The sequence below is a fragment of the Pyrus communis genome, chromosome 1 (genome assembly GCF_041283825.1).
Source record: "Pyrus communis isolate YQ-2024b chromosome 1, ASM4128382v1, whole genome shotgun sequence".
Taxonomy (NCBI): domain Eukaryota; kingdom Viridiplantae; phylum Streptophyta; class Magnoliopsida; order Rosales; family Rosaceae; genus Pyrus; species Pyrus communis.
Genome location: NC_142565.1, coordinates 2398037 through 2419545, shown reverse-complemented (window position 1 = coordinate 2419545; position 21509 = coordinate 2398037). Strand labels below are relative to the sequence as shown.

At 37.6% G+C, this 21509-nt stretch overlaps 4 protein-coding genes, 1 non-coding gene and 1 pseudogene across 11 annotated transcripts; 3 read left to right on the top strand and 3 right to left on the bottom strand.

The window, feature by feature from the left end:
• Positions 1-1957: 1957 nt before the first annotated feature.
• LOC137720660 (protein FAR1-RELATED SEQUENCE 5) lies at positions 1958-6047 on the top strand. 7 transcript variants are annotated; one of them, XM_088692213.1, is made up of 6 exons: positions 1994-2412; positions 2847-3007; positions 3096-5169; positions 5336-5473; positions 5559-5618; positions 5732-6047. In XM_088692213.1, the coding sequence occupies exons 3-6, from the start codon at positions 3358-3360 to the stop codon at positions 5786-5788; spliced, it is 2067 nt and encodes a 688-aa protein (XP_088548339.1). In that variant the 5' UTR covers positions 1994-2412; positions 2847-3007; positions 3096-3357; the 3' UTR covers positions 5789-6047. The 7 variants fall into 7 exon arrangements, with proteins under 7 accessions (XP_068315850.2, XP_068315851.2, XP_088548332.1 ...); XM_088692211.1 differs by having other exon boundaries at positions 2043-2412; positions 2847-2924; XM_088692212.1 differs by having other exon boundaries at positions 2043-2412; positions 2839-2924.
• A 251-nt stretch (positions 6048-6298) lies between these two features.
• Positions 6299-10953, top strand: LOC137720564 (protein IQ-DOMAIN 23). Its single transcript, XM_068459646.2, has 4 exons — positions 6299-7456; positions 9338-9538; positions 9755-9832; positions 10062-10953. Exons 1-4 carry the CDS (start codon positions 7070-7072, stop codon positions 10815-10817), a joined length of 1422 nt encoding a protein of 473 aa, XP_068315747.2. The 5' UTR covers positions 6299-7069; the 3' UTR covers positions 10818-10953.
• Positions 10954-12153: 1200 nt separating this feature from the next.
• On the bottom strand, positions 12154-12956 carry LOC137721117 (Bifunctional inhibitor/lipid-transfer protein/seed storage 2S albumin superfamily protein). The gene is made up of 2 exons (XM_068460229.2): positions 12581-12956; positions 12154-12364 (listed from the first exon to the last, which is right to left on the bottom strand). The coding sequence occupies exons 1-2, from the start codon at positions 12943-12945 to the stop codon at positions 12355-12357; spliced, it is 375 nt and encodes a 124-aa protein (XP_068316330.2). The 5' UTR covers positions 12946-12956; the 3' UTR covers positions 12154-12354.
• Positions 12957-13152: 196 nt separating this feature from the next.
• On the top strand, positions 13153-13226 carry TRNAV-AAC (transfer RNA valine (anticodon AAC)). Its single transcript has one exon. It is a non-coding gene; the product is annotated as a tRNA-Val (tRNA).
• A 1236-nt stretch (positions 13227-14462) lies between these two features.
• Positions 14463-16952, bottom strand: LOC137720999 (RHOMBOID-like protein 2). The gene is made up of 4 exons (XM_068460129.2): positions 16486-16952; positions 15290-15453; positions 15008-15171; positions 14463-14935 (listed from the first exon to the last, which is right to left on the bottom strand). Exons 1-4 carry the CDS (start codon positions 16923-16925, stop codon positions 14567-14569), a joined length of 1137 nt encoding a protein of 378 aa, XP_068316230.2. The 5' UTR covers positions 16926-16952; the 3' UTR covers positions 14463-14566.
• Positions 16953-18278: 1326 nt separating this feature from the next.
• LOC137721115 (large ribosomal subunit protein eL24-like) lies at positions 18279-19790 on the bottom strand (annotated as a pseudogene).
• Positions 19791-21509: the final 1719 nt, after the last annotated feature.

Below are 21509 nucleotides of genomic sequence, written 5' to 3'. Positions count from 1 at the left end.
AACCAACTATGCAAATATTTTCGTAAGTTCTTAATCCGTTGCTTTGTTGCTTTCCATCCCAAACCTATGTTTGCTTAGTAAGTAAGCTTGAGTTGCGCGAAATGTTGCATTTTTCATTGGGAAATTTTATTTAAACCCATGTAAACTCTTTCTACACCCAACTTAAATTTTAAACGTTAATTGTCTATTTTATCCTATTGCATAATTACTATTAAGTACAAAATGAAATTAATACTAAAACTCAAATTTATCAATAAACCCAAACACTTTAATTAAACCCTGCGCTCACTCTTTATTTATGCTATGTTTATTCCAGCTAAAACCCTAATAGCTCTCATAGAGAAAAATAAGTTTTTTTTATTGATGAATGGTGATTTTGAAGTTTTGAATCCTCCAACCAATATATGACTCAATTTATGAATTTTTTGTTTGTTTGATTTCAATTTTTTAGAGTTTAGAATATGAGTATTTTGGTTTTAAATTTTTTTAAATCAATCCTGCATAGTTTGTTTATCTTTCTGCAACAACAAATTGCTACAGTCACTCAACAAAAAATAGAAAGAAGTGTTTCAATTAATATTAGAAGCCATGTTGAAATCGATTGATTGAAGAAGGAGTCCCTGCGTAGCTCCTGCTTCAATTCAATGCTTCTTCATGATTCACGTGCAACGATTTGTCACTACCACCAACTTCTCTCTCATCCTTTTCCATCTTTTGCACTGATTTTCCTTTTTCTGTAGTTGCCTGCAACTATGTGAAACCCCACAATCATTATAAAAACAAAAAAAAAAAAAAAAAAGAAAAAAAAAGCCAACTTCAATAAGACACAACCTAATCACCTGAAACCCTACCTAATTTATTAATTAACCAAAAATCATCATGAATAAATTTTAAGCTCATCAATTTATTCAAACTTCCAATCTCCTTTCATATATGGCCTTTTATCGAATTAAAAAATAAAAAGGGGGGAACTGGAAGAAAAACAAAACCAGAATAATGCACCCGTTGATTGATAATGCAAAGGGAGAGATGGTGATACATGGTTTTTATCAACATTTATAGAAGTGTCAGTCTTGTTATCAGCTATGGCTGAATTCACATCCCAATTTTCAATGTTCATTTCCAGACGGTGTAAAAATAGAGTTAAAAATCAAATAGGTGTAAACAAAAATCTACATATTGAATTGGGTTTATGGGGGTATAATAGGTAATAAATTTGGGTTTAAAGAGATATTAATAGTTTAGTTAAAAATCAAATGGATACAAAGAGTAAGTTGAGTATAAAAATAGATTACATGAATTTAAATAAAATTTCTCTTTTTTATTTTGTAATTAGCCTAACCCCACACTTCGGGAAATATGTGGGAGAGAGAAGTTGGAAAAAATGTGAAAGACAGAGAGAAGACGTTTGAGTGGAGAAAATTTATATTTACATTTTTTATTTATTAAAATTAGAGTTATTCTATGATGACATGTGGGTAGAAAAAAAAAAAATTTGTGCAAAATGACATTACTGCCAACGATTTTCTTTTATGATATAAGATTAAAAGTATTTTTATTTTTTAATTGACAATATTTTTTAAATTGACAATGTTGCATTTTTAATTGACAAGATTAGGCAGGCCCATCTTGCTGGGCTTAAACGCTTACCTTATTATTATATTTCTTTATAAGCTTACCTTATTATTATATATATTTTTATAAGATTACCCTATTGTTAATTGGAAAAGGATTCGGCCGGATCTTCTTCGTGGGAATTTAGAGATCAAACAATTACAATCGTTCATTGTATATTATATGGTCAGAAATCATTTTAAATTTTAAATTTTAAATTAAATATAAATAGTATTTAACAAAAACTAATCGTACGATATACGATGAACGATCGTGATTACTTGATTCTCCGAATTTTGTGGATCCGACGAACATTCTTTTTCTTAATAGATAAAGAGGAAAGTGGCATTAATATTTTACCCTGTCGAACGGTTCGTCCCCACCCAAAAAAATAAAAATAAGAAATAAAAACCCAAATAAGCACCTTCATCACTGCAATTTGTGCTCAAATCTCTCCCATTTGTTCAATATCTCACTCCAGATCCCCAAAATCCGAATCCGACCGTTAAATCTAGGGGTTTTCTCTTCAGCCTGAAAGAGGACTCTTTCTCGGGCAAGCAGATTTTGTAGAGACCTTCAGCTAAATGTCTGGCAATTTGGAAATTCAAATTCTAGTTTTCTAATCTCTTTCAGATTCTGATACTACCCACATTGGATTCGGCATTGGAAATTTGATGGGTCACTGTCAAAATCCGAGCTTGTTGCTCCTTCTGTTGCAATGGCGATTTCTATGACGAACGGAAATGCAGTTGGGTGAGCTCAATTCATCAGCAATCACTGTGTGTAGATTTATACATGGTAAAATTTCATTTACCCACATGCAGTTTACTTTCACTACTTCCCCTGTTTTTAGTAAAATTTACTACTTTGTTCTTAGATGCAAGCCAAGCATATGAATACTTCTTCAATGTAATCTTAAACCAAAGCATATGAATACCTCTGTTGCAATTGTGCAACTTGATTTTTCCTAGAGTACTTGGATCTAACGGAAGACATGACACAGAACCGAGTGCAATAGGGTTCTAGGATTCATATAGCCGAAAAGGCTTAGTTATTGTTGTTGATTATCTTGTCCTGCCAACAATATTATGCAGTAAAGTCTATAGCCATACTAGTAGGAATATATGATTAGGGATGAAAAAATCCGATTTTAGTTACCAGAAAAGAAAGCGGCTAGTCGCCTTTATTTGCCATTCTTTTTAGTGTTTAATATTATCTATGTAGTAATGCAGGTCCATGGAAAGGGAGGATGAAGATTTTGGTGGTCTTCATGAGGGTGTCATGGATGTCGGACTTCAAACGGCAAATAGGTTGGACTTGAATGTAGAGCAAGTTTTTTGCAGCCCAAAATTTGTATCTATCAATGCTACTCAGCCTAATATTTCTTCCATAGGTGCACACAGTATAGATTCAGTTTTAAAACTTGGTTCAGAATTCGAATCTGATGAACATGCTTACAAATCTTACAAGAACTATGCCAGGTTGGTGGGTTTTAATGTTCGAAAAGACTGGGTCAATAGGAGTAAGGTACATGGCCAGGTGGTATCGAGGAAGTTCACTTGTTCTAGAGAAGGTTATCGACAGAATGACAAAAGAGATGCTAATGTAAAGAAACGTCGCAAGGAAACAAGAACTGGTTGCTTGGCGCATGTTATTATTACTCGTCAACCTGATAGTAAATACCGGGTTACGCAATTTGAAGAACAACACAATCATGACAACATAAATCCAAGTATTGCTCAAATGTTACCACCACAAAGAGAATCCAGTGTTCCTCAAGCAGCTGACTTGGTAGAAGACTTCGGGCCACTGTCGAAATTGGCATTTGACTTGATGAGTAGACGACCTAGAATAAGGGAATCTGCTGATAGTTTTGCCTTTGATTTTGACAATCATCTTCAATCTGAAAGGACTCGAGGTACGAAGGAGGGAGAGGTGGGACGTTTGCTGCATTACTTTCAAAGGCAGCACTTTGAAAACCCGTCGTTTTTTTATGCATTACAGGTTGATGCTGATGATAAAGTGAGTAACATATTTTGGGCTGATGATAATATGGTATCAGATTATGAACATTTTGGGGATGTGGTTTGTCTGGACTCAGTTTGCAGAACAGACACGAAGTGTCTGCCATTTGTACAGTTTATAGGCGTAAATCATCACAAACAGGTAGTTATTTTTTCTGCTGCACTTTTGTATGATGGCACTGTTCAATCTTTTGAGTGGCTATTTCAAACTTTCTTGGAGACAATGTCAGGGAAGAAACCAAAGGTCATTCATACCGATCAAGATCCAGCACTTGTTGAGGCAATAAATTCAGTCTTACCGGAAACAGACCATCGCATATGCACATGGCAAATGTGCCATAGTTCTCTCAAGCACCTTCACCACGTAGTAGAAGATACTGAGGCTTTTGTCAATGATTTTACGAGCTGTATATATGACCCCAAAGATGAGGATGATTTTGTTCGTGCGTGGGGAGATATGCTGGATAATTATGGCCTTCGGAAGAATGACTGGTTAAAGTGGATGTTTAGGGAACGAGAAAAATGGGCTGTGGTATATAACAGGAATACTTTTTTTGTTGACATGAAAGGGTCACATCTGGTTGAGAGTTTATTCAATGATTTGAGAAAATACCTAAACTCTGACCCAGATGTGCTTCGTTTCTTTAAGCATTTTGAAAGGGTGGTAGATGAGCAACGTTGCAAAGAAATAGAAGCTAGTGTTGAAATGAACCGTTGTATTCCAAGACTGATGGGAAATGTGATTTTGTTAAGGCATGCAAGTAATGTTTACACGCCAAGAGCGTTTCAAGTATTTCAGCGAGGATACGAGAAGTCTTTAGATATTGTTGTTAATCAATGCAGTGAGAATGACTCATTCTTTGAGTACAAAACCAACATCTTTGGTAAAAGTACGGAGCACACAGTTACATTCAACTCTTCTGATGACATAGTCATTTGCAGTTGTAAGAAATTTGAGTCTGTTGGGTTTCTGTGTAGCCATGCTCTTAAAGTGCTTGATCACCGCAATATAAAGGTTCTCCCCTCCAAATATATCTTGAAGAGATGGACCAAAGATGCAAGGTTAGGGAGTGCAAGAGTGAGTGATGCCATCAGTGATAACCCTAAGCTTAACGTGGGAAGCCGTTACAAAATTCTGTGCCACCGGATTCTTATGTTACCAGCCAGGGCTTCTGAATCTGAGGAGGCTTTTCAGTTTGCTGTTAGACAACTTGATCAAGTGATGGAAGGTGTGGAGAAAATCTTAACATTAAGGCCTGAGGATGCTCAAGCTTTGACTTCAAGTAGCACGGCTGCAAATGTTTCTGATACTGAACATGCAAAGATTTTTCTAGATGAATTTGCAATCAATAATCAGGATGACAATAGAGTAAAAGGAGCCGAGGAAAAGGATGGAGCCGTTCTAGACAGAGGTCCATTAACAAATGTTAATGGCGATTACAATGCATCCATACAAAATACTGGTTCCTGCATTTCAAGTCCGCTATTGTACGCCTCACCTCAAGCTGCAGCGGAAAATGATATTATCCAGGCAAGTCCGGGCTTGCATTTATTGCAATTATATGAAATGATAAAAGTGCCATCACATGTGGTGGTCATGTTTAGGTTTCATGCTCTGATATTCTATATGTAAAGCTTTGATATTTTGTGTTCACGTTTTCTTAGCTGGTTTTGATCTTTCCATGTTCATTACACAGGGTTTGTACAATTTTGAAACGAACCAGGTGGTTCAGTGCATGCACGAACAAGATAGCCTGGTGATAAACCAGCAAACTGATCCTAACATTTTCTTTTCTAACGAACATGATTCACCTGGTCATTCTCAACTACTGCAGGTAGATCTTGTAGACACTTAACTGTTCATGTTTTTCTTTTTTGGAGGTATCGTTGTATGAGAGTTGCATACATGTTGGCATGCAGGAACCTCTGATCAATGGTGTGTACCAAGAGCCCGTATCAAGCACCCCTGAAGTGAGGCAGGTAAGTAAAGAGTAAAGGTCAAAGACTGAAATAAACCGGTTCATATTTTGTTTCGTATAAAAAAATGACAAAGTACATGAATGTTGATTAGTTTTGGTTGTGGTTTCCTGCAGGCAATGGATCTCGATGTCCAAACTCCATCGTCGTTCTTGGTTTTTGATGGCAGATAGAGAGCTTCGGACGCTCCTCCGTTAAAATATGTATGTTCTATGTTGTATAGTGTACTCTGTAGATTCTCAATTGTCTGAAATGCCTATCTCGATGTCCAAACTCCATCGTCGTTTATGGTTTTTGATGGCAGATAGAGAGCTTCAGACACTCCTCTGTTAAAATATGTATGTATATGTACTCTTACTCTGTAGGGTTTCAAATGGCTGAAATGCCTGTTTTTTTATTTCTAAATATTATTAGATTTTGAAGAGTCTCAAATGTCTGTAGTCGAGTCTCAAATCTCAGAATGTTTTTTCTAACTGTTAGATTTTATTTTTGTGCTTTCGATCAAAGATCATCAAACAGTTAAGAAATTCTAAATATCTGATATTCTGGAGCACCGTAGGAAATCTCATTGTTCAGAACCAATTTTGCGTCTAAGAGTTGAATTTGGCCCAACCTTTAACAAATGGATCAATGTGCATATTGTAGCCCAACTAGAGATGTAAAACACAGGATTTAGGGCCGACATAAAAAGGTGTACTTCTCTCCTGCGTGAGAGCTCTCTCTCTCTGAGTGAGTTTTTCTCAGTATGCGTGAGTGTTTTCTTTCTTTGTCTCTGGTTCAGCCGCCGGCCTTAGCTTCGGCCACGGCGGTGGCAGTCCTTTTCGTTTATTTTTTCCATTTGCTCCTCTCTGTTTTTAATTGGAACCGCTCTTTTGGATTAAAGGCCGACATAAAATTGAAAAACACTCCAAAAGTTCTTTGTATTGAATTTGAGAATTTTTCAAGTGTAGACAAGATAATCTGGTACACTAATTGTAGTAATAATTAGTCAAATTTTTTATTTTTAATTTAGGAGTTTTAACGAAATACTTTTAGTACTGTTTATTTTTAATAAAAAATTACATTTTTACATTTTTCTGGTATTATTCACTACATCTTTATTTTTTATTTTTCATTAAAACTAAATTTTTTTGAACTTTTCGTTAATTTTTTTTTTTAATTTTTTAACTAAATATATTATTACACTTATTGTCTTTTCGGAAAAATCTTTTGCATTTTTAATGCACCGGTCCCATCCATCTGTGCGACAAAACTCAACGTTTGTCCATCTTCCCCAGTGATTTCTCCAAACTAAAACACTTGTCCATAAATCTCTGCTTTCTTCTCTATCGCTTACTCACTTGTCACTCCAACACTGCTTGCATCTTTTGGCTTTTGGCTTCTCACTCACGACCACCTCACAAATTCCCCAACTTCTTCGTCTCATGTACTTCTTCTTCCTACTGCCATGAGAAATGGGCTTTTTCGGGCGACTCTTCGGCTGCAAACTCTTCAAAAACAACCCTTCTCCGACCACCAAGCACACCAACGAGGAAAAGAGTCAAAAGACTACTACTTCTGGGTCTAACAAGCACAAGCTCGGTGCCTCCGCGTCAGCAGATGCTGCTCAAGGATGGGCGGGCCTGGACGCCAACAAGCACGCGATTGCCGTAGCCGCCGCTACGGCCGCCGTCGCTGAGGCCGCTCTCGCGGCGGCTCATGCGGCGGCTGAGGTCGTTCGCCTCACTAATGGTGCTCCACCCGGGACCTCCTCGCAAGTTAGCCATCCCGCCGCGGCACCGTCAATTGTCCGACGCCATCTCGCCGCCGTGAAGATACAGTCGGCTTTCCGGCGATACCTGGTTAGTGACTTCCCATTTTTGAAATTCTTTTCCGTTTCTGCCCCTGAGTTGTAGCTGAAATTACCTTTGGAAATGTCAAATTTTCATTTTTCCAATGATCTTCCATTCCTTTCCTCTTTCGTAACCCAATTTCAAAAGCTTTTCTCGGGAAACAAGCTGGACCGTCTTTGAAGTTCAAAGCTTCGTAAACGTAGATTTTCTCGGAAAACAAACAGGGGCTTAACTGTTTCAGAAGAAATTTTTCTTTGCGAGGGAACACCAGGGTGAAAATTTTAATTTTTTAAATTATTAATTTTTTAACACACATATCACATTATTTATATAATAACAAGTAATGTATTATCGTATGTATCGGTCATTCTAAAAAATATCTCTTGTTTGACTTATCTTCCTCTATAAAGAAAATTGCCAAAAGAACTCACCCAAAGTTTGACTCTTTTACGTCTTATGATATTGACAAAATATTTTATAATATTAATACAAAAATTGTCGTTAAAGATCTAATCAATGTTAGAGAATTCACGGGAGTTGCGCTGTGGAGAGTGTATTAGCATTTCTCCAAATTAAAATTTAGATATCCGCCGACACAGTTTCTGTTGATGTGTCAACTCGCTGGGTTTCTGTCGGAGTGTTCGAGCAGTGATTCTCTGCGATATCCGCAGAATTGTTTTACTGTACATCGACCAACTGTAGATTCGTACGTGTAATCCGTACTTACATTGTTCTGGGGATTTATTCTTTATTTCTTACGTAAGGGTTATTATCGTCTTTTGGACTTGTATTTGGAATGTCCAAGATGACGTGGGCGCAGCTGATTAGAGTATTAAGAACCATCCTTCGTCTTCGACGAGAAGAGATGAGATAGCTTTTCGGATCTCTTTCATCAAAATCATCGAATCAAATGATCTGGATCTTTAAAATTTCGTTCAATGGTAAAAAATTATTATAATTTTGAAGGAATCAAAACAGATTGAACATTAGATGAAATTTCAAAGATCTAAATTACTTAATTCGATAATTTTGATGAAAAAGATCCGGAAAACATCTCTTCTCGTCCTGGACAATCTATGCTATTCTGCTTTTAGCCTGTCACCAATGCCAGATTATACGGGGAAGGACAAAACTGTCATTTTGTAGAAATTTGACGTAGGTATAATCGTCCTGCTAAGCTGGTGGGCCCATTCCATCCTTTCTGGTGACATGATGGCTTTCACTTGGAGAAAACTGATCCCATACTTTTCGACCTTTGCTTTTTCTTTTCCACTTGAGTTCGAATTCAAACTCTAGTGGATTTTGATCAAGTTGGAATTTATTCAACTTAATCTTTGATTAATTAATTGAGTAAGTAGCATAGATTAGCTGGATGAAATGGCAATTGGGATGATGCAGGACTGTTTCGGTAGGAATCACTTTTACTCATAAGCTCTTTTGTTGGAAGCGTTTTTCTTGCTAGGTGATTAGAACACTTCCAAACGAGCCAATAACGTCAATCAAAAGCGATTTTAGGCTTTTAGAATCAAACATGCGTGTAATATGTGACTTTATTTAACGTAGATGATGAGTTTTTTGTTTTATATTCTTGTTCCTTCTTTTGTTTGATTGTTTGGTAAGGATGCTTTTGTGAGTGATATCATTATTTCTTCCACAAGCCTCTCCCTTTCTAAAAGTTGTACGCTAGAACTCGAGTTGAGTTGCTAGTGTGTCCTACCTAATTTTCAAATTCACCGTAAACAATGTTGCGGTTAAGAACTTAAAAAAATTGTAATTGTAATACATACGTTTCATACATTCGATTTGTATTTTGTACCGTATTTTGTTAATTCGTAGTATGCTGCAATATTGATGGTCCGATTGTCCGAAACTGTGTGAAACTGTGAAAAGGCAAGAAGGGCCCTAAGAGCACTCAAATCACTGGTGAAGCTTCAAGCTTTGGTGAGAGGCCGCATTGTGAGAAAGCAATCGGCAGACATGCTCAGGCGTATGCAGACACTGGTCAGAGTCCAAGCCCGAGCGCGTGCAAGTCAATCACTCATGTCTGAAACACTACATTCTAGCAGTAAATCCTCACTATCGTATCACCCGGTGAGCAGAATTTTCTTCTCCTCCTACCACATTCCATTTATTGATTCTTTTTGTCGAGTTTAATTTGATTCAGATTTTATATCGTTGTCATGAATCCGCCATTAGTGTTGTATTGGTTCATCTTAAGGACAAATTTGACTACTATTCACCATATTGAGTCCAACTTTGCTTGGTGCGACGTAATTGGTATTCATTTTCTTTGATGTTTACTTGCAGCTGCCAGAAAGCCCTGACAAAATTGGATACCAGCACCGCACTTATAGCAGCAAATTTGACGCGCCCTCAATACTGCAGGTATTTACTTTGATCGCTGTGTAGGATTTCATTCAGGCCTCCTGTCTTTTATGATGTTTTAGATGTAATTGTGGGATTCCTTTCAATCAAATTTAACCCCTGTGAATGATGTTCAATCTTATCTTGAGACATTTTGAACTTCCTTTCTTCGATACTTATCTCGATTTCATTTGTAAAATTTAAATGAAACTTGGATTTTAATCAAATTACTGCACACCGTTATTTTTAGAGATGCCGTTCAAATTCAAACGTAAGGGACGCCATAAATCTAGATAGAAGACGGCTGGCATCAGGTTGGTTAGACCAGTGGATGGAAGAAAGTGCATGGGACAACCGCCGAGATAGTTCACTGAGATATGAGCACTCAGATGATGTGAAGGTTGACAAAATTCTTGAAGTAGATACTTGGAAGCCTCGCTTGGGTTCCCAACGTAGACCCCAAACCTTTCAAACAGCACATCGCGTTGTGTCATCAGATCATTCCAACCCAAACTTTATGACATATGACTCTCCATCAAAACGCTCGACAAAAGGATCAAACCTCAATCCAAGTCAAGCTTCAATCAACGCTGTTTCACTGCGATATCTGAAACATCCCTTGGCAACGGATGAAGCAGCTTTTAGGACCGCCCCGAACAGCCCACAAGCATTTTCTGCCTCCACTAGACCTGGAAGCAGTGGTAGAAGAGGTCATCACTTCACGCCAGCAAGGAGTGAGTGCTCGTGGGGCTTCTTTAATGGGTATGCCGGTCACCCTAACTACATGGCTAACACGGAATCATTCAGCGCTAAGGTCAGGTCACAAAGTGCCCCTAGGCAAAGACTTGAGTTTGAGAAATACTGTTTGACCAAGAAGTCTGTTCCGGAGTTTTGCAATGCAGGAACTTATTCAGATACGAGCTTCGCTGAAGATGGTGACCTCCGAAATAAAGCCTTTTCCAGCTCCAGCCGCCTGAATAGAGTTGGAAGCTTCAATCCGCGGTGATGTTGCGTGTCTTCTTTTATATATGTATTTCTGCTTATGGCTGCGATGTTTGTGAATTTAATCACTTGACCTTAGATGTACAAACACTGTTCTTACTAAATCAAAGTTTGGGACTATGGATGTCCAATGATGAAAATCGTCTCCGAAACTGTTACTCTACCTTTATGGATTCAAACTCCGTTGCAATGTAATTTTGATTGTGTGCTTGTATACATATCGAACTTTTAATCTGTTATTGCTTGTAAACCCACTCGAGTCTTTAGAATAATTTCCTTTTTGTTATACCAATTGGCTGTCTTTGCAAAGCAAAGATAGAGCTGAGTACGATATACATTTTCTCCGATCCTTGCACATCGGAAAACCTTACTAACTCGGGGTCACCTTTTTTTTTATACGAATTGGTTGTCTTGCACCAAAGAATAACTTGATTACACCAGAGATATTTCCCGGCCTCCGCATCTCACTCATCATGTGGGTAGGGGGTGAGGATGTATCATCCATGTGCAAGAGAAAAGTGTTCCTTGACACTTGATATCACGTGATGGGGATATATATGATATGGACAGAGATCCTCTTCGGATCTCATTGTCCTGAGTTCAAGAACTAGACAATCTAAACTACTCAATTTGAATCCAACGTTTTCTATTTACTCATTCTGCTAACCCATCTCATACAAACTATAAGCTTCGATCGTCCTTTCACTCGAACTAAAAGATCCAAATTTCCTAATTTTTAAATTTCAGATAGTAAGGTTCAGAGAAGATCCAAATTTATATGATAATCTACCAAGTCATTTTCAACACAAACATTCTTTCCAATTTTCATGCATGAATCGAATCGCACTGTACGTTCACGGAGAAAATCCTTTCACTTTATTGCTGGGATTACGAATCACTAACCCTTTCTGTCCTCTGTGGGTTTGTGAGTCTGTGACAAAATGCACCAAATGTGAATAGATATTGATTGATACATATTGCCAACCAAATCAAACCAAATCATAATTAGCAACATTCTTTATTATATTTGGTCGTGGAATAATTTTGGACCCCGTGAACCAAAAGCTTCCCGTTTGGCTCATTATGTTCCCAATTTTGTTTTGCTACTTTGCAAAAGGTAAGATAGCCTGGTCTTATCCGAGCACCGTTAACCAATAATTATTCGAAAAGTTTAGATTGATAAGGAATGATACCACGGGGTGACTCAGTGGTTATGGGCGACTTTCAGGTGGTAAGTCCTGGATTCGATTTCTGACATTAGTGAATCACATGATATTGGCCAGAAAGTGGCTTAAATGCCTCTGAGTCTTCCTGACCTCTGAAATAGTAGACTTCCGTGATGAAGTTATCAACTAATTTCCTTTTTATTAAAAAATAAGTTTTGTTTAACATAATTATTTCCATAATTTGTACAATCCGCAGGATCTATGTATAGAATACTAAAACCATCACTTATTCATATTTTTAACAACCTCAAAACCGAACCTAGCTCCCTCCTCTGCAGCTGAATGCCGACTCTTTATTTTGGTCAAATTTGTGACTCACAGTATGCTGCACCATCATGTAAACATCATTACACATCCATCCCAAACCAAAACCATAAACAAAATTTGTGAGAGAAATTTGCTTACACGGGATGTCATTGTGAGGATATCTCACCAAATCACTCAGTTAGACATAATAATATTTGACTAACTTGAGATACCATCACAATAACATATCCGTTGCAAAAACTTTATTCTCGACAAGTAGCCATGTGAGACTTACAAGTTGCAATCGGTATTAGGATCGATGTTGAAGCCCAAAGAGACTTGACAAAAGTCGGGCAAAGTGGCAATGGCATAGGCATTTGGGTTGTACGTTGCAATGAGGCCCATCAAGCATCTACATGCAAATCTCCGGTTTTCAATGGTGTCGGCAATAACCTTGAGACTGGCCATAGCATTGCAGCACGGAGACCCCGGAAACGGGTCCGGTGTCCCGTACGTGATGAACGTGTAGCACGTGGCGACAAGCGACGTCACGGAAGCACAGTCTTCAGTGCTAGACACCAATGTCACCGATGAAAACAACAACGTTAGCGTCGCCCCGATCATCATCAATGTTCGGCTTCCCATTTTGCACAATTCCATCAACCTACACCTCACTGTACTAGGTTTGATGTAGCCAAAAGCACCGAGTGCGTTTTTATATTGATGTGATCGTTGGGTTGGTGTAAAACAAAGAACGTGTGGATCTTCATGAATGCTGAATGAGCCATACAATTGTTGACCCCAAAAAAAAGTCAAACAATTAAATTCACGCGTGAAATGGGTGTGTTAGAACAAAACTGACAACTTGGTTTCGTGGTGTAGTTGGTTATCACGTCAGTCTAACACACTGAAGGTCTCCGGTTCGAACCCGGGCGAAGCCAAATCATTAAATTTTTTTTTTTCCCACTTTTTGGTATTTTCAGAACAGTTTTTTTCACAAATAATTTTTTTAGGTAAATTACACTTTACCACCTCATATTTAAAGTCTATTAATCTCATACAACATTTTCAAAACATTTCACTTTCATACGTCAAATACTATTTTATTTCAATATAATACATTCATTTCATTTTCTACTTATTGTTCTGTTAAGAGCTAACATGGTTGCAACATTTGTGTCACGTGGTTTGCCAAGTTTGTGCTATATGGCAAAAAAAATAATTTTTTTATCCATTAAAAATATTATAATAATTTAACCTATTAAAAAGAGAGAGAAAAAAAAACCATCTTCTTCCCCGAGCCCTTCCCCTTCCCTGCAACCCAAACACCCCATCCCTCCCCACCCCCACAACCCCTAAACAACCCCCCCTCCCTTCTCTCTCCACAACCGATGGGCCCCATCCCTCCCTTCCCCCACCTCCCCCACAACCCCTAAACAACCCTCCTTCCCTTCTCTCTCCACGACCGACGCCCCCGCAACCCTCCCCATGCCATCGCGAACCCGGCCGACGAGATATGGCCGATCGTCACCCTTGAGCTTTTCATCTCTGAAGTCTTCTTTGAGCTTCCGCTTCAAGCGTCTTCTAGTAGTGACAGTTCACGTCTGAGAGTGCTCCATAGAAGGCGGCATAAATGGTAAATTTGGAGAGGGGTCAAGGATAGTTTAGGAATAAAAGTGTGGTTGATGCGATTTTTTCTGGGGTTTTTGGATGGGAGCAGGAGGGAGGTAGAGGATAGAGGAGAAAGGAAAGGGTTGAAGGATGTGAGGTCGCTGACGTGGTTGAATTTGAGGGATTGGTGGAGCGAGCAGTCTAAGGTTAGGTCTCTAGGGAGGTGGGGGTGGGTTTTTGGATGCATAATTTTTTTTTTGCCATGTGGCACAAATTTGGCAGCCATGTCAGCACAAATGTGGAAACAACGTCAGCCCTTAACGAATCAATTGATGGAAAATGTAATGGATGTATTATATTGAAATAAAATAGTACTTGAGGTATGAAAGGGGAATGTTTTGAAGATGTTGTATGAGATTGTAATAGACCTCAAACCTAATGTGGTAAAGTTTAATTTACCCTAATTTTTTTCCCCTCCATATTTAGAATTCGAAATATTAACAAGCAAGAGATCTTTTAATTCAAAACAATTTAAAGGAGAATAACTGCAATCACGAACAGGACCATATGAAAAAAAATTTGGATATCCAAATCCACGACAAATACATTGCAAGGAAAAAACCAGTTTCTAACCTTCGAAAACAACTAATTAAAAGTTTACATAAGAGTGTTAATTTTCTTCACAACGCCATCTAGATGTGGGAACACAGCTGAGGTAGTGACACCAACGGCAACGGTCATTTCCTTTCTCTCCGCGGTAGAGCATCGACAATGCAACCGTGAATCCGACGATGAGCAGAACGAGAGAGAGTATCCATAGCACATATTGGTACGCCTTGTACTTGGACTTGACGACACTGATTCTGGCAGGAACATTCGGGTTCTCCAACCACCCAAAGCGAGGGCGGGGCATAAAGATAAAGCCGATGAGGAAACCGGTAAGAAAACCGCCAATGTGAGCAAAATTATCAACGTGTGGTAAAATTCCAATGGCGAGGTTGATGGCAACGATGACCAGAAGTGTGAGAAGGGCCGCAACCTGTGGAAACAAAAGCAAATTAGCGAGTGCTAATAACAATGCCCGTACTAATTCCATGTTGAGGTGATTAACCTTGTTGGTATAGATTGTCCAATTGGTAATTAGTTCCGAAAGCATTGCTCTAAGAAGCCCGAAGAGAGCGCCGGAGGCACCAACCGAGATGCTTTTTCGAATAAAAAGCGAAGAAAGTATGCTCCCTCCAAATCCAGACAATAGGTATACAATTCCAACTCTCACTGCCAAATTACGATTATATGACATATGAGTAACTAATACTATCATTTCTGCATAATCATTCTCAAACGAGCCCTCAGCTTTGACGTGTATTTAGAAGTAGGAAAATGTGAGACATACCAAACCCGAATTGCTGCTCGAGGCGGATTCCGATGAAGACGAGGCTGAGCATGTTGGCAACCAGGTGGATTATGCCAGCATGCAACCAAATACAAGTGACAAGCCTCCATCCCTGATGTTTATGCACAACTTTTGTCCACTCTAAAGCTCCTAACTTCTCTAATCTTCATTTAAACGTAGGACAAACCATGTATTAGATATACTAAGGTAGCTTAACTGAAAACATAAACAACAACAGACGCCGTCATCTTCTCCCACTAAGTGGGTTTGGCTGTATGAATCCTAGTCAACATCACGGCTTACATAAACAATAACAGATAATACCTTCTTATCTTACTAAATAAGATCGGCTGTATAATATCTAGTCAAAAACACCGCCTTAATTAAATGAAAACATAACATAAAAGATTGGTTGCATGAAATTAAATTCAAAACAGACCAAATGAGCTCTAAAAGTATGTGCAACTTAGTCAGTAACTCCATTGGAAGAGCCAAAAACTTCTGACAACATTAATATTAATATGCATGTGTAAGAAGCTGACATTTTGGGATGCTTGAAATCTTGTCTCCGGCCGTTAGCTTTCACAAGCTCGAGGTTTAGCATCCAATCCAATGGCTACTAAATTGTACAGTTTGTCAGAACTTGCTACAACCGTTGAAGTATTTCACATATTTTCTTAGGGGTTTCTCAGCATTGAAACTAAATAGGGAAATTTGCACGAACACGGGCCCTCCTCCCGCTTCTTAAATTTAGTTACTGGAGTTCGTATTTTGTCTTGGAAAATAAATCTAAGTCATAATTTGATGGGTACGTAATGTAATGTAAAGCAATGAAAGTGTTATTGTCACTTCAAAAAGTTCATCCTCACTCCGCCCTTACAAGAACATATTGAACTTCCAAGAGCGCAAGATGACTTTTGTTGAGTGTCAATAGCAACTCTCTAAGTGATAATCCCAATTTTCACCAAAAATCAAATCACATATGCCCCAGATTATCAAAACTTTCCCAATCTGATCTCCCAATTCAGCTAAATTATTATCACAACAACATGCAAAACTGGATCACCAAAATTTCAAGTGGATCCCAAAGACCAGAATTTCAACCACCAAAACATAAACACCAACAAATAAAAAACAGAAAATTGGAAAGTGGGTATGAATTTACTGAAGTAGAAAACCAGAGAAAGTAAAGTTACGTGGAAGAAGAAGGGCCGAAGAGAGGGTTCTCCTTCAACGGCTGAAAAGACAACCTCCCAAGAAACCTCGCCGTGCACTTCCCCTCCGCCGCCGCATAATTGTTCTTGGGACAGTTATTGACGTACATGGCCACCAGAAACACACCGATATTCGCCACGACAATCATCGGCACCAGCCAAGAAGTCCATTGGGCCTCGTCGTTCTCCACCGCGTACGAGGACGACGAGTAGCTCTGCTGTCCTCCTCGGTTTTTCACTCCCCTGTTTTCCACATCTTCTGCAGGCATTTGTTTGGTTTTTCGCGACCAAAAAAAAAAAAAATGGTGTTTTTTGTTTTTTGGGGTTCTCTGGAACTCGCTGGGAACTGGGATTTTAACGGAGTTGTTGGGAAGGCGGTTTAATGGAGTGGGGAGAGTGGAAGAAAGTGGTGGGCTCGCCATTTTCCGGTTTCCAACTGCGCCAGTCTCCGTCATTGGCTGTTCCATAAGCTGCTGAGCCCAACACCTGCACGTGTTTTACGGCCAATAATTGCTCTCCACATCATAAGTCACGTGCCATCGCACGTGATCAGCACTGGTGAATTGGAAAGGTATCGACGTGGCTTGAGTGGATTGGTTGTGTTGGGTGTGGGACACCATGCAACTGTGGACTCTCGTTTTCGACCGAGTGACCAATAACTGGAAGTTACCGTTTCGTTTTCGTTTCTTGATATAAAAAGAAAAGAAACAGACGCACAACACTTAGCTTTTCAATGTAATGGACTGCTTGTACGCGTTTTAACGTGGAAGGGGCTACCTTCTGGGGTCCAATTCCAAGCAGAAACTTAATAGGGAAAAGGAAAATATCTGCAATTAAAGATTGAATTATTTTGTTTGTATCTGTCTAAAAAAAATTAGTTTATCCTCTAAATCTGTGGAAAGCAAGTAATCTGGTTTGTTGTTTCATGATTTTCCTACCATCATAATTCTAAAAGTTTCCACTTTATTCCCTACCTTTAAACATGAAATATATAGCTAGCTAGTGCTGCATGATTCTTCTTCTTTTCATTCGATGATGACATATTAGGGAAGTTCTCTAATAGTGTTATTATCGTAGTAACTTAATAATATATCAAAAGTACCGACAATATACGAAAATGATATCTTGATAAAATGAGACTATTTGCTACTGCAACTAACAGTGTTATTTGCAATTTGAGAACGATGGAGGGTGAAACAGCTAAATCAGTCTGCAGGAATCATGCTAACCTTTTTTCTTTTGAAAAAAAAAAATTATGTTGGTCGATCAGAATTATGCGGTTGTGGAATTTTGTTGGGTAGATCTGAGGTTCTTTTATTGCTTTGCTTACTTTTATTTATACCCTACTTCCCCACTTTTAAAAGAAACCCCAAGACTAAGATTGATTATTCCAATTGATTTTACTTTTCAAGCATGCCAATCATTGTAAAACAAGGTTTACTTTAACCTTTTAAAGTAGATAAACTACTTTTATGTAATCGTGATACTTGCACGATCAACAAATCTTAAAATCAAGAGAAGGATTTTCATGCAGCAAACGCACACTCTCAAGCATACGGACTTTCATGTGATCGGGATACTTGCAGATCAACAAATCTTAAAACTAAGAGAAAGACTTTCATGCAATCGGACACTCTCAAGCATATCTGTCATTTTAACTTACTGCTAAAAATGCAGACAGTTTGTCACTCCTTTATTTACCTACTCAGCTGTAACAATGATAAAAGTTCCATGAAAGAACAAACCAGACTAGATCCAGGACAATCAATTATCAATCATCGGAGGTTATCAAGTTCAGCGCTTGCCCTTGGCCCGCCAGCCATGGGGCCCTTGGGTCCTGCACCCTTTGGCAAGTTCCCTTTGCCTTGAGATTTTTGTGACTTGGCCATTACTTCTGCCTTCTTTGCCTTCTTTTCGTCCTCAGTTTTCTTAATCCTCTCCTTAATCTCACTGCAGACTGCATACATGATCAAGTGATATATATATATATATATATAATTATAAACTACTAATCATTGCTTCTTAATTAAGCCTATATTTGTTCATAAGATTGATTAATGATGACATATGTTGTACCATATACTAGGCCTTAGTATTTGGGCCTCATGACCGAGCCTATTATGTATGTAGGAGGTAAAGGAAATCCTTATTCTATAATGGGGGTCCTTCACCCTCATTGGAAAAGGATAGAAAAGGGAACCCTAGCCTCTATAATCTCCATGTACATTGTAACCCTCAATTTACATAGTGAAACCAAAACGATACCAATGTGGACGTAGCCTTAACTTGGGGTGAACCACGATATATCTTTGCGTTCTTGTGCGTTTGTGTGATTCACAATCGGATTTACGTTGGTCCAAGATCGACCTGATTTTGTGCATCAACAACATAATTTAACATCTAAAACATATACTTACCGAAGTGCAACCTCTCTTGCAGTGTCTCGAACCTAAGGTTTTTCACTTCTTTTCTTCTGTATGACCTCCAATGTAGCTCCCACAATGGACCTTGAGTATGTCTTTTTCGTGCTGCGACGGCATTTCTTCACAGTTTCCGCATCTATGTCCTTGTACTGTTTTTCAGACATAAATTAGCGACGTACAAAGCACCAAAGCGAAGAGATTTACTAGTACTACAAGTGATTACTTGTTAACAAAATCATGTTTTTTTCTTTTTTCTGATCAATTCAGGAATTAGTTACCTTCTTGTGCTGCTTTCTGTAAATTGATGTCCAAACAAGTTTAGCTGGCTTCAGGCGGTTGTAGAAGTATCTCTTTCATTTAGAGTTGGCAAACATGAACACCTTAATTAAAATTGATCAAAAGGAAATTCACAATTGATGTAGTTCTAGAAAACATGGAGATACAGTAAGCTTTATGTTATTGGTAAAGCGCTAACGAGCAAGAAAACATATTTGCATTGCATCAATATAACGTCTTTCGGACAACTCAATCTCTTGTGTTGTTGTTACTTGGAATCAGATCGAAGATATCTTATGCCCTTGTCAGGGCATATCCTAAAACGACATAGTTCAGTCCTAAAATCATTGCAACAATAATTACATTAATTAACGCAATTTTTAACGGAAATTACAAATTCACTGAAACAACCAACACATTAAACCCTAATTAATATAATACATGTTTGTGGAAAATACAATGCACCTAAACCTATCAAAGTATCTACTTCACCCTTTTTGTTAATATTGTTATTATTTGTCCATCATAGTTTTCTCAACAACCAACCAAATCGATCAATAAACTGCACATGCAAACGTACAGCTTCATCTAATTCTTACCCACCATCATGAATTAACATAAACCAATAACCAACACATGATCTTCATCAGCTGCATACGCATTCATCATATAAGCACAAAACCAAATGCAGATATCTCAGTTCATTCTGCTTGCATGTACATATACGTACACGAACATATATAAATATATATATACGTATATATATATATATGTAAAAGAAAATGAAAATTAATAATGATAACAGCGAGTCTTGAGAATGTGAGAGAAATATAAATTAATTCCTGAAAATAGTGTGAGCAAATATATTATGAAATTTTCGATTCAGATATTGGGAAGGGTACAATGCTTGGCTACTAAAAAATGATAAAGAGTAAAATCAATACTCCTACTCAAATTTTTTCGTGTTCAAATCACAGAACTTTGTGCTTATGATCAGAACCGTTCATGATATAAATCACTCTGTAAATATCAACTCCATAAAAAATGAATTAAAACTAAAGTCACTTAGCAAATCTATTATAGTAAATACATAGACAATTCATGATGATTTTACCAATTTCGTTCATCTGTTTTTATATAGTTAGATAACTAAACGATTTTAATTTTAATTGATTTTTTATATAAATGATCCTTGTAAAGTAAATTATAATACAAATATTTTTTATCATAAATATGAAATCCTATAAATCGATAAAGAGCAATTTTTAGAATGAACTCTTAATTATTATATGAGTAAACAAGTATTATTGTTCGGGAGGGTTTTGAGTCTTGGCGTTTGACCGGGAGGTCAGCAATACCCGGAGAGAAGAGGCCCACGTAATTATTTTGAAAAGCTAAGAATTTTATGGGCCCTAAGATTTTCTTCTGTCAAAGCAGAAACCCTGACAGGCGGTGCCAACTTTGAAACAGTAGGCTGGGCTTCAGAAGTTTCTTTTTTTTTTTTTTTCTTGTCAACTCGAATTGTGTAAAATGTGAATCCAACAGCATTCAGAGAGGAAAATAAATTATATATTCGATTTTAAAGAGAGAGAAACATAATGCTATATTTTATATAAATCAGTTTAATTAGCAAATCTTACTAGATTATGGTCATCTGTATTTGTGTAGCTTAATCTTAAATAAAAAGAAAATTGGTACAAATATGGGAATTTTCGTGCTAAATAATTAAAAAAAAATACTTATAGTTTTTATTTGTTAGGTTTACATTGAGTGTTGAACTTAGGTTTACACCATCAATAATGGCGCCATTGAGTTAGAGTTGGTATGGACAGCACTCATAATATTTTGATACAAAATTCATGCGTCACCATAAGTTTTTGTTTTTTTGTTTTAAAGGAGAGTAGCTAGCAATCCACTTTTTAGACCGAAAAGACTTACATAATTATTTCAACCTTCTTAAGTCCACTATTATATGATTCCTCAGTGTCAGGAATATGATGCATCATAAGTTCACTTGTAAAGTGATAATAGGCTTAAGATTAATTTTTTATAAGAAATAGCAAAAAGTAATTATGAAACTTAGAAATGGAACCAAAGTGGCATTTCAATAAATTTCGAGTGAAAGAAAAAAAAATTGCAATAAGATAAGAATTAAGAATTACATACACATGTGGATATGTTATCGTAAAATAGAAACCAATTATATATAAAACAATTGTGATTCTCTTTCAGTAACAGTGTTTTAATCAAATTTCATATCTTATACGACCATGACCACATCCTTTCTTATCTGAGAAAATGAGAAGG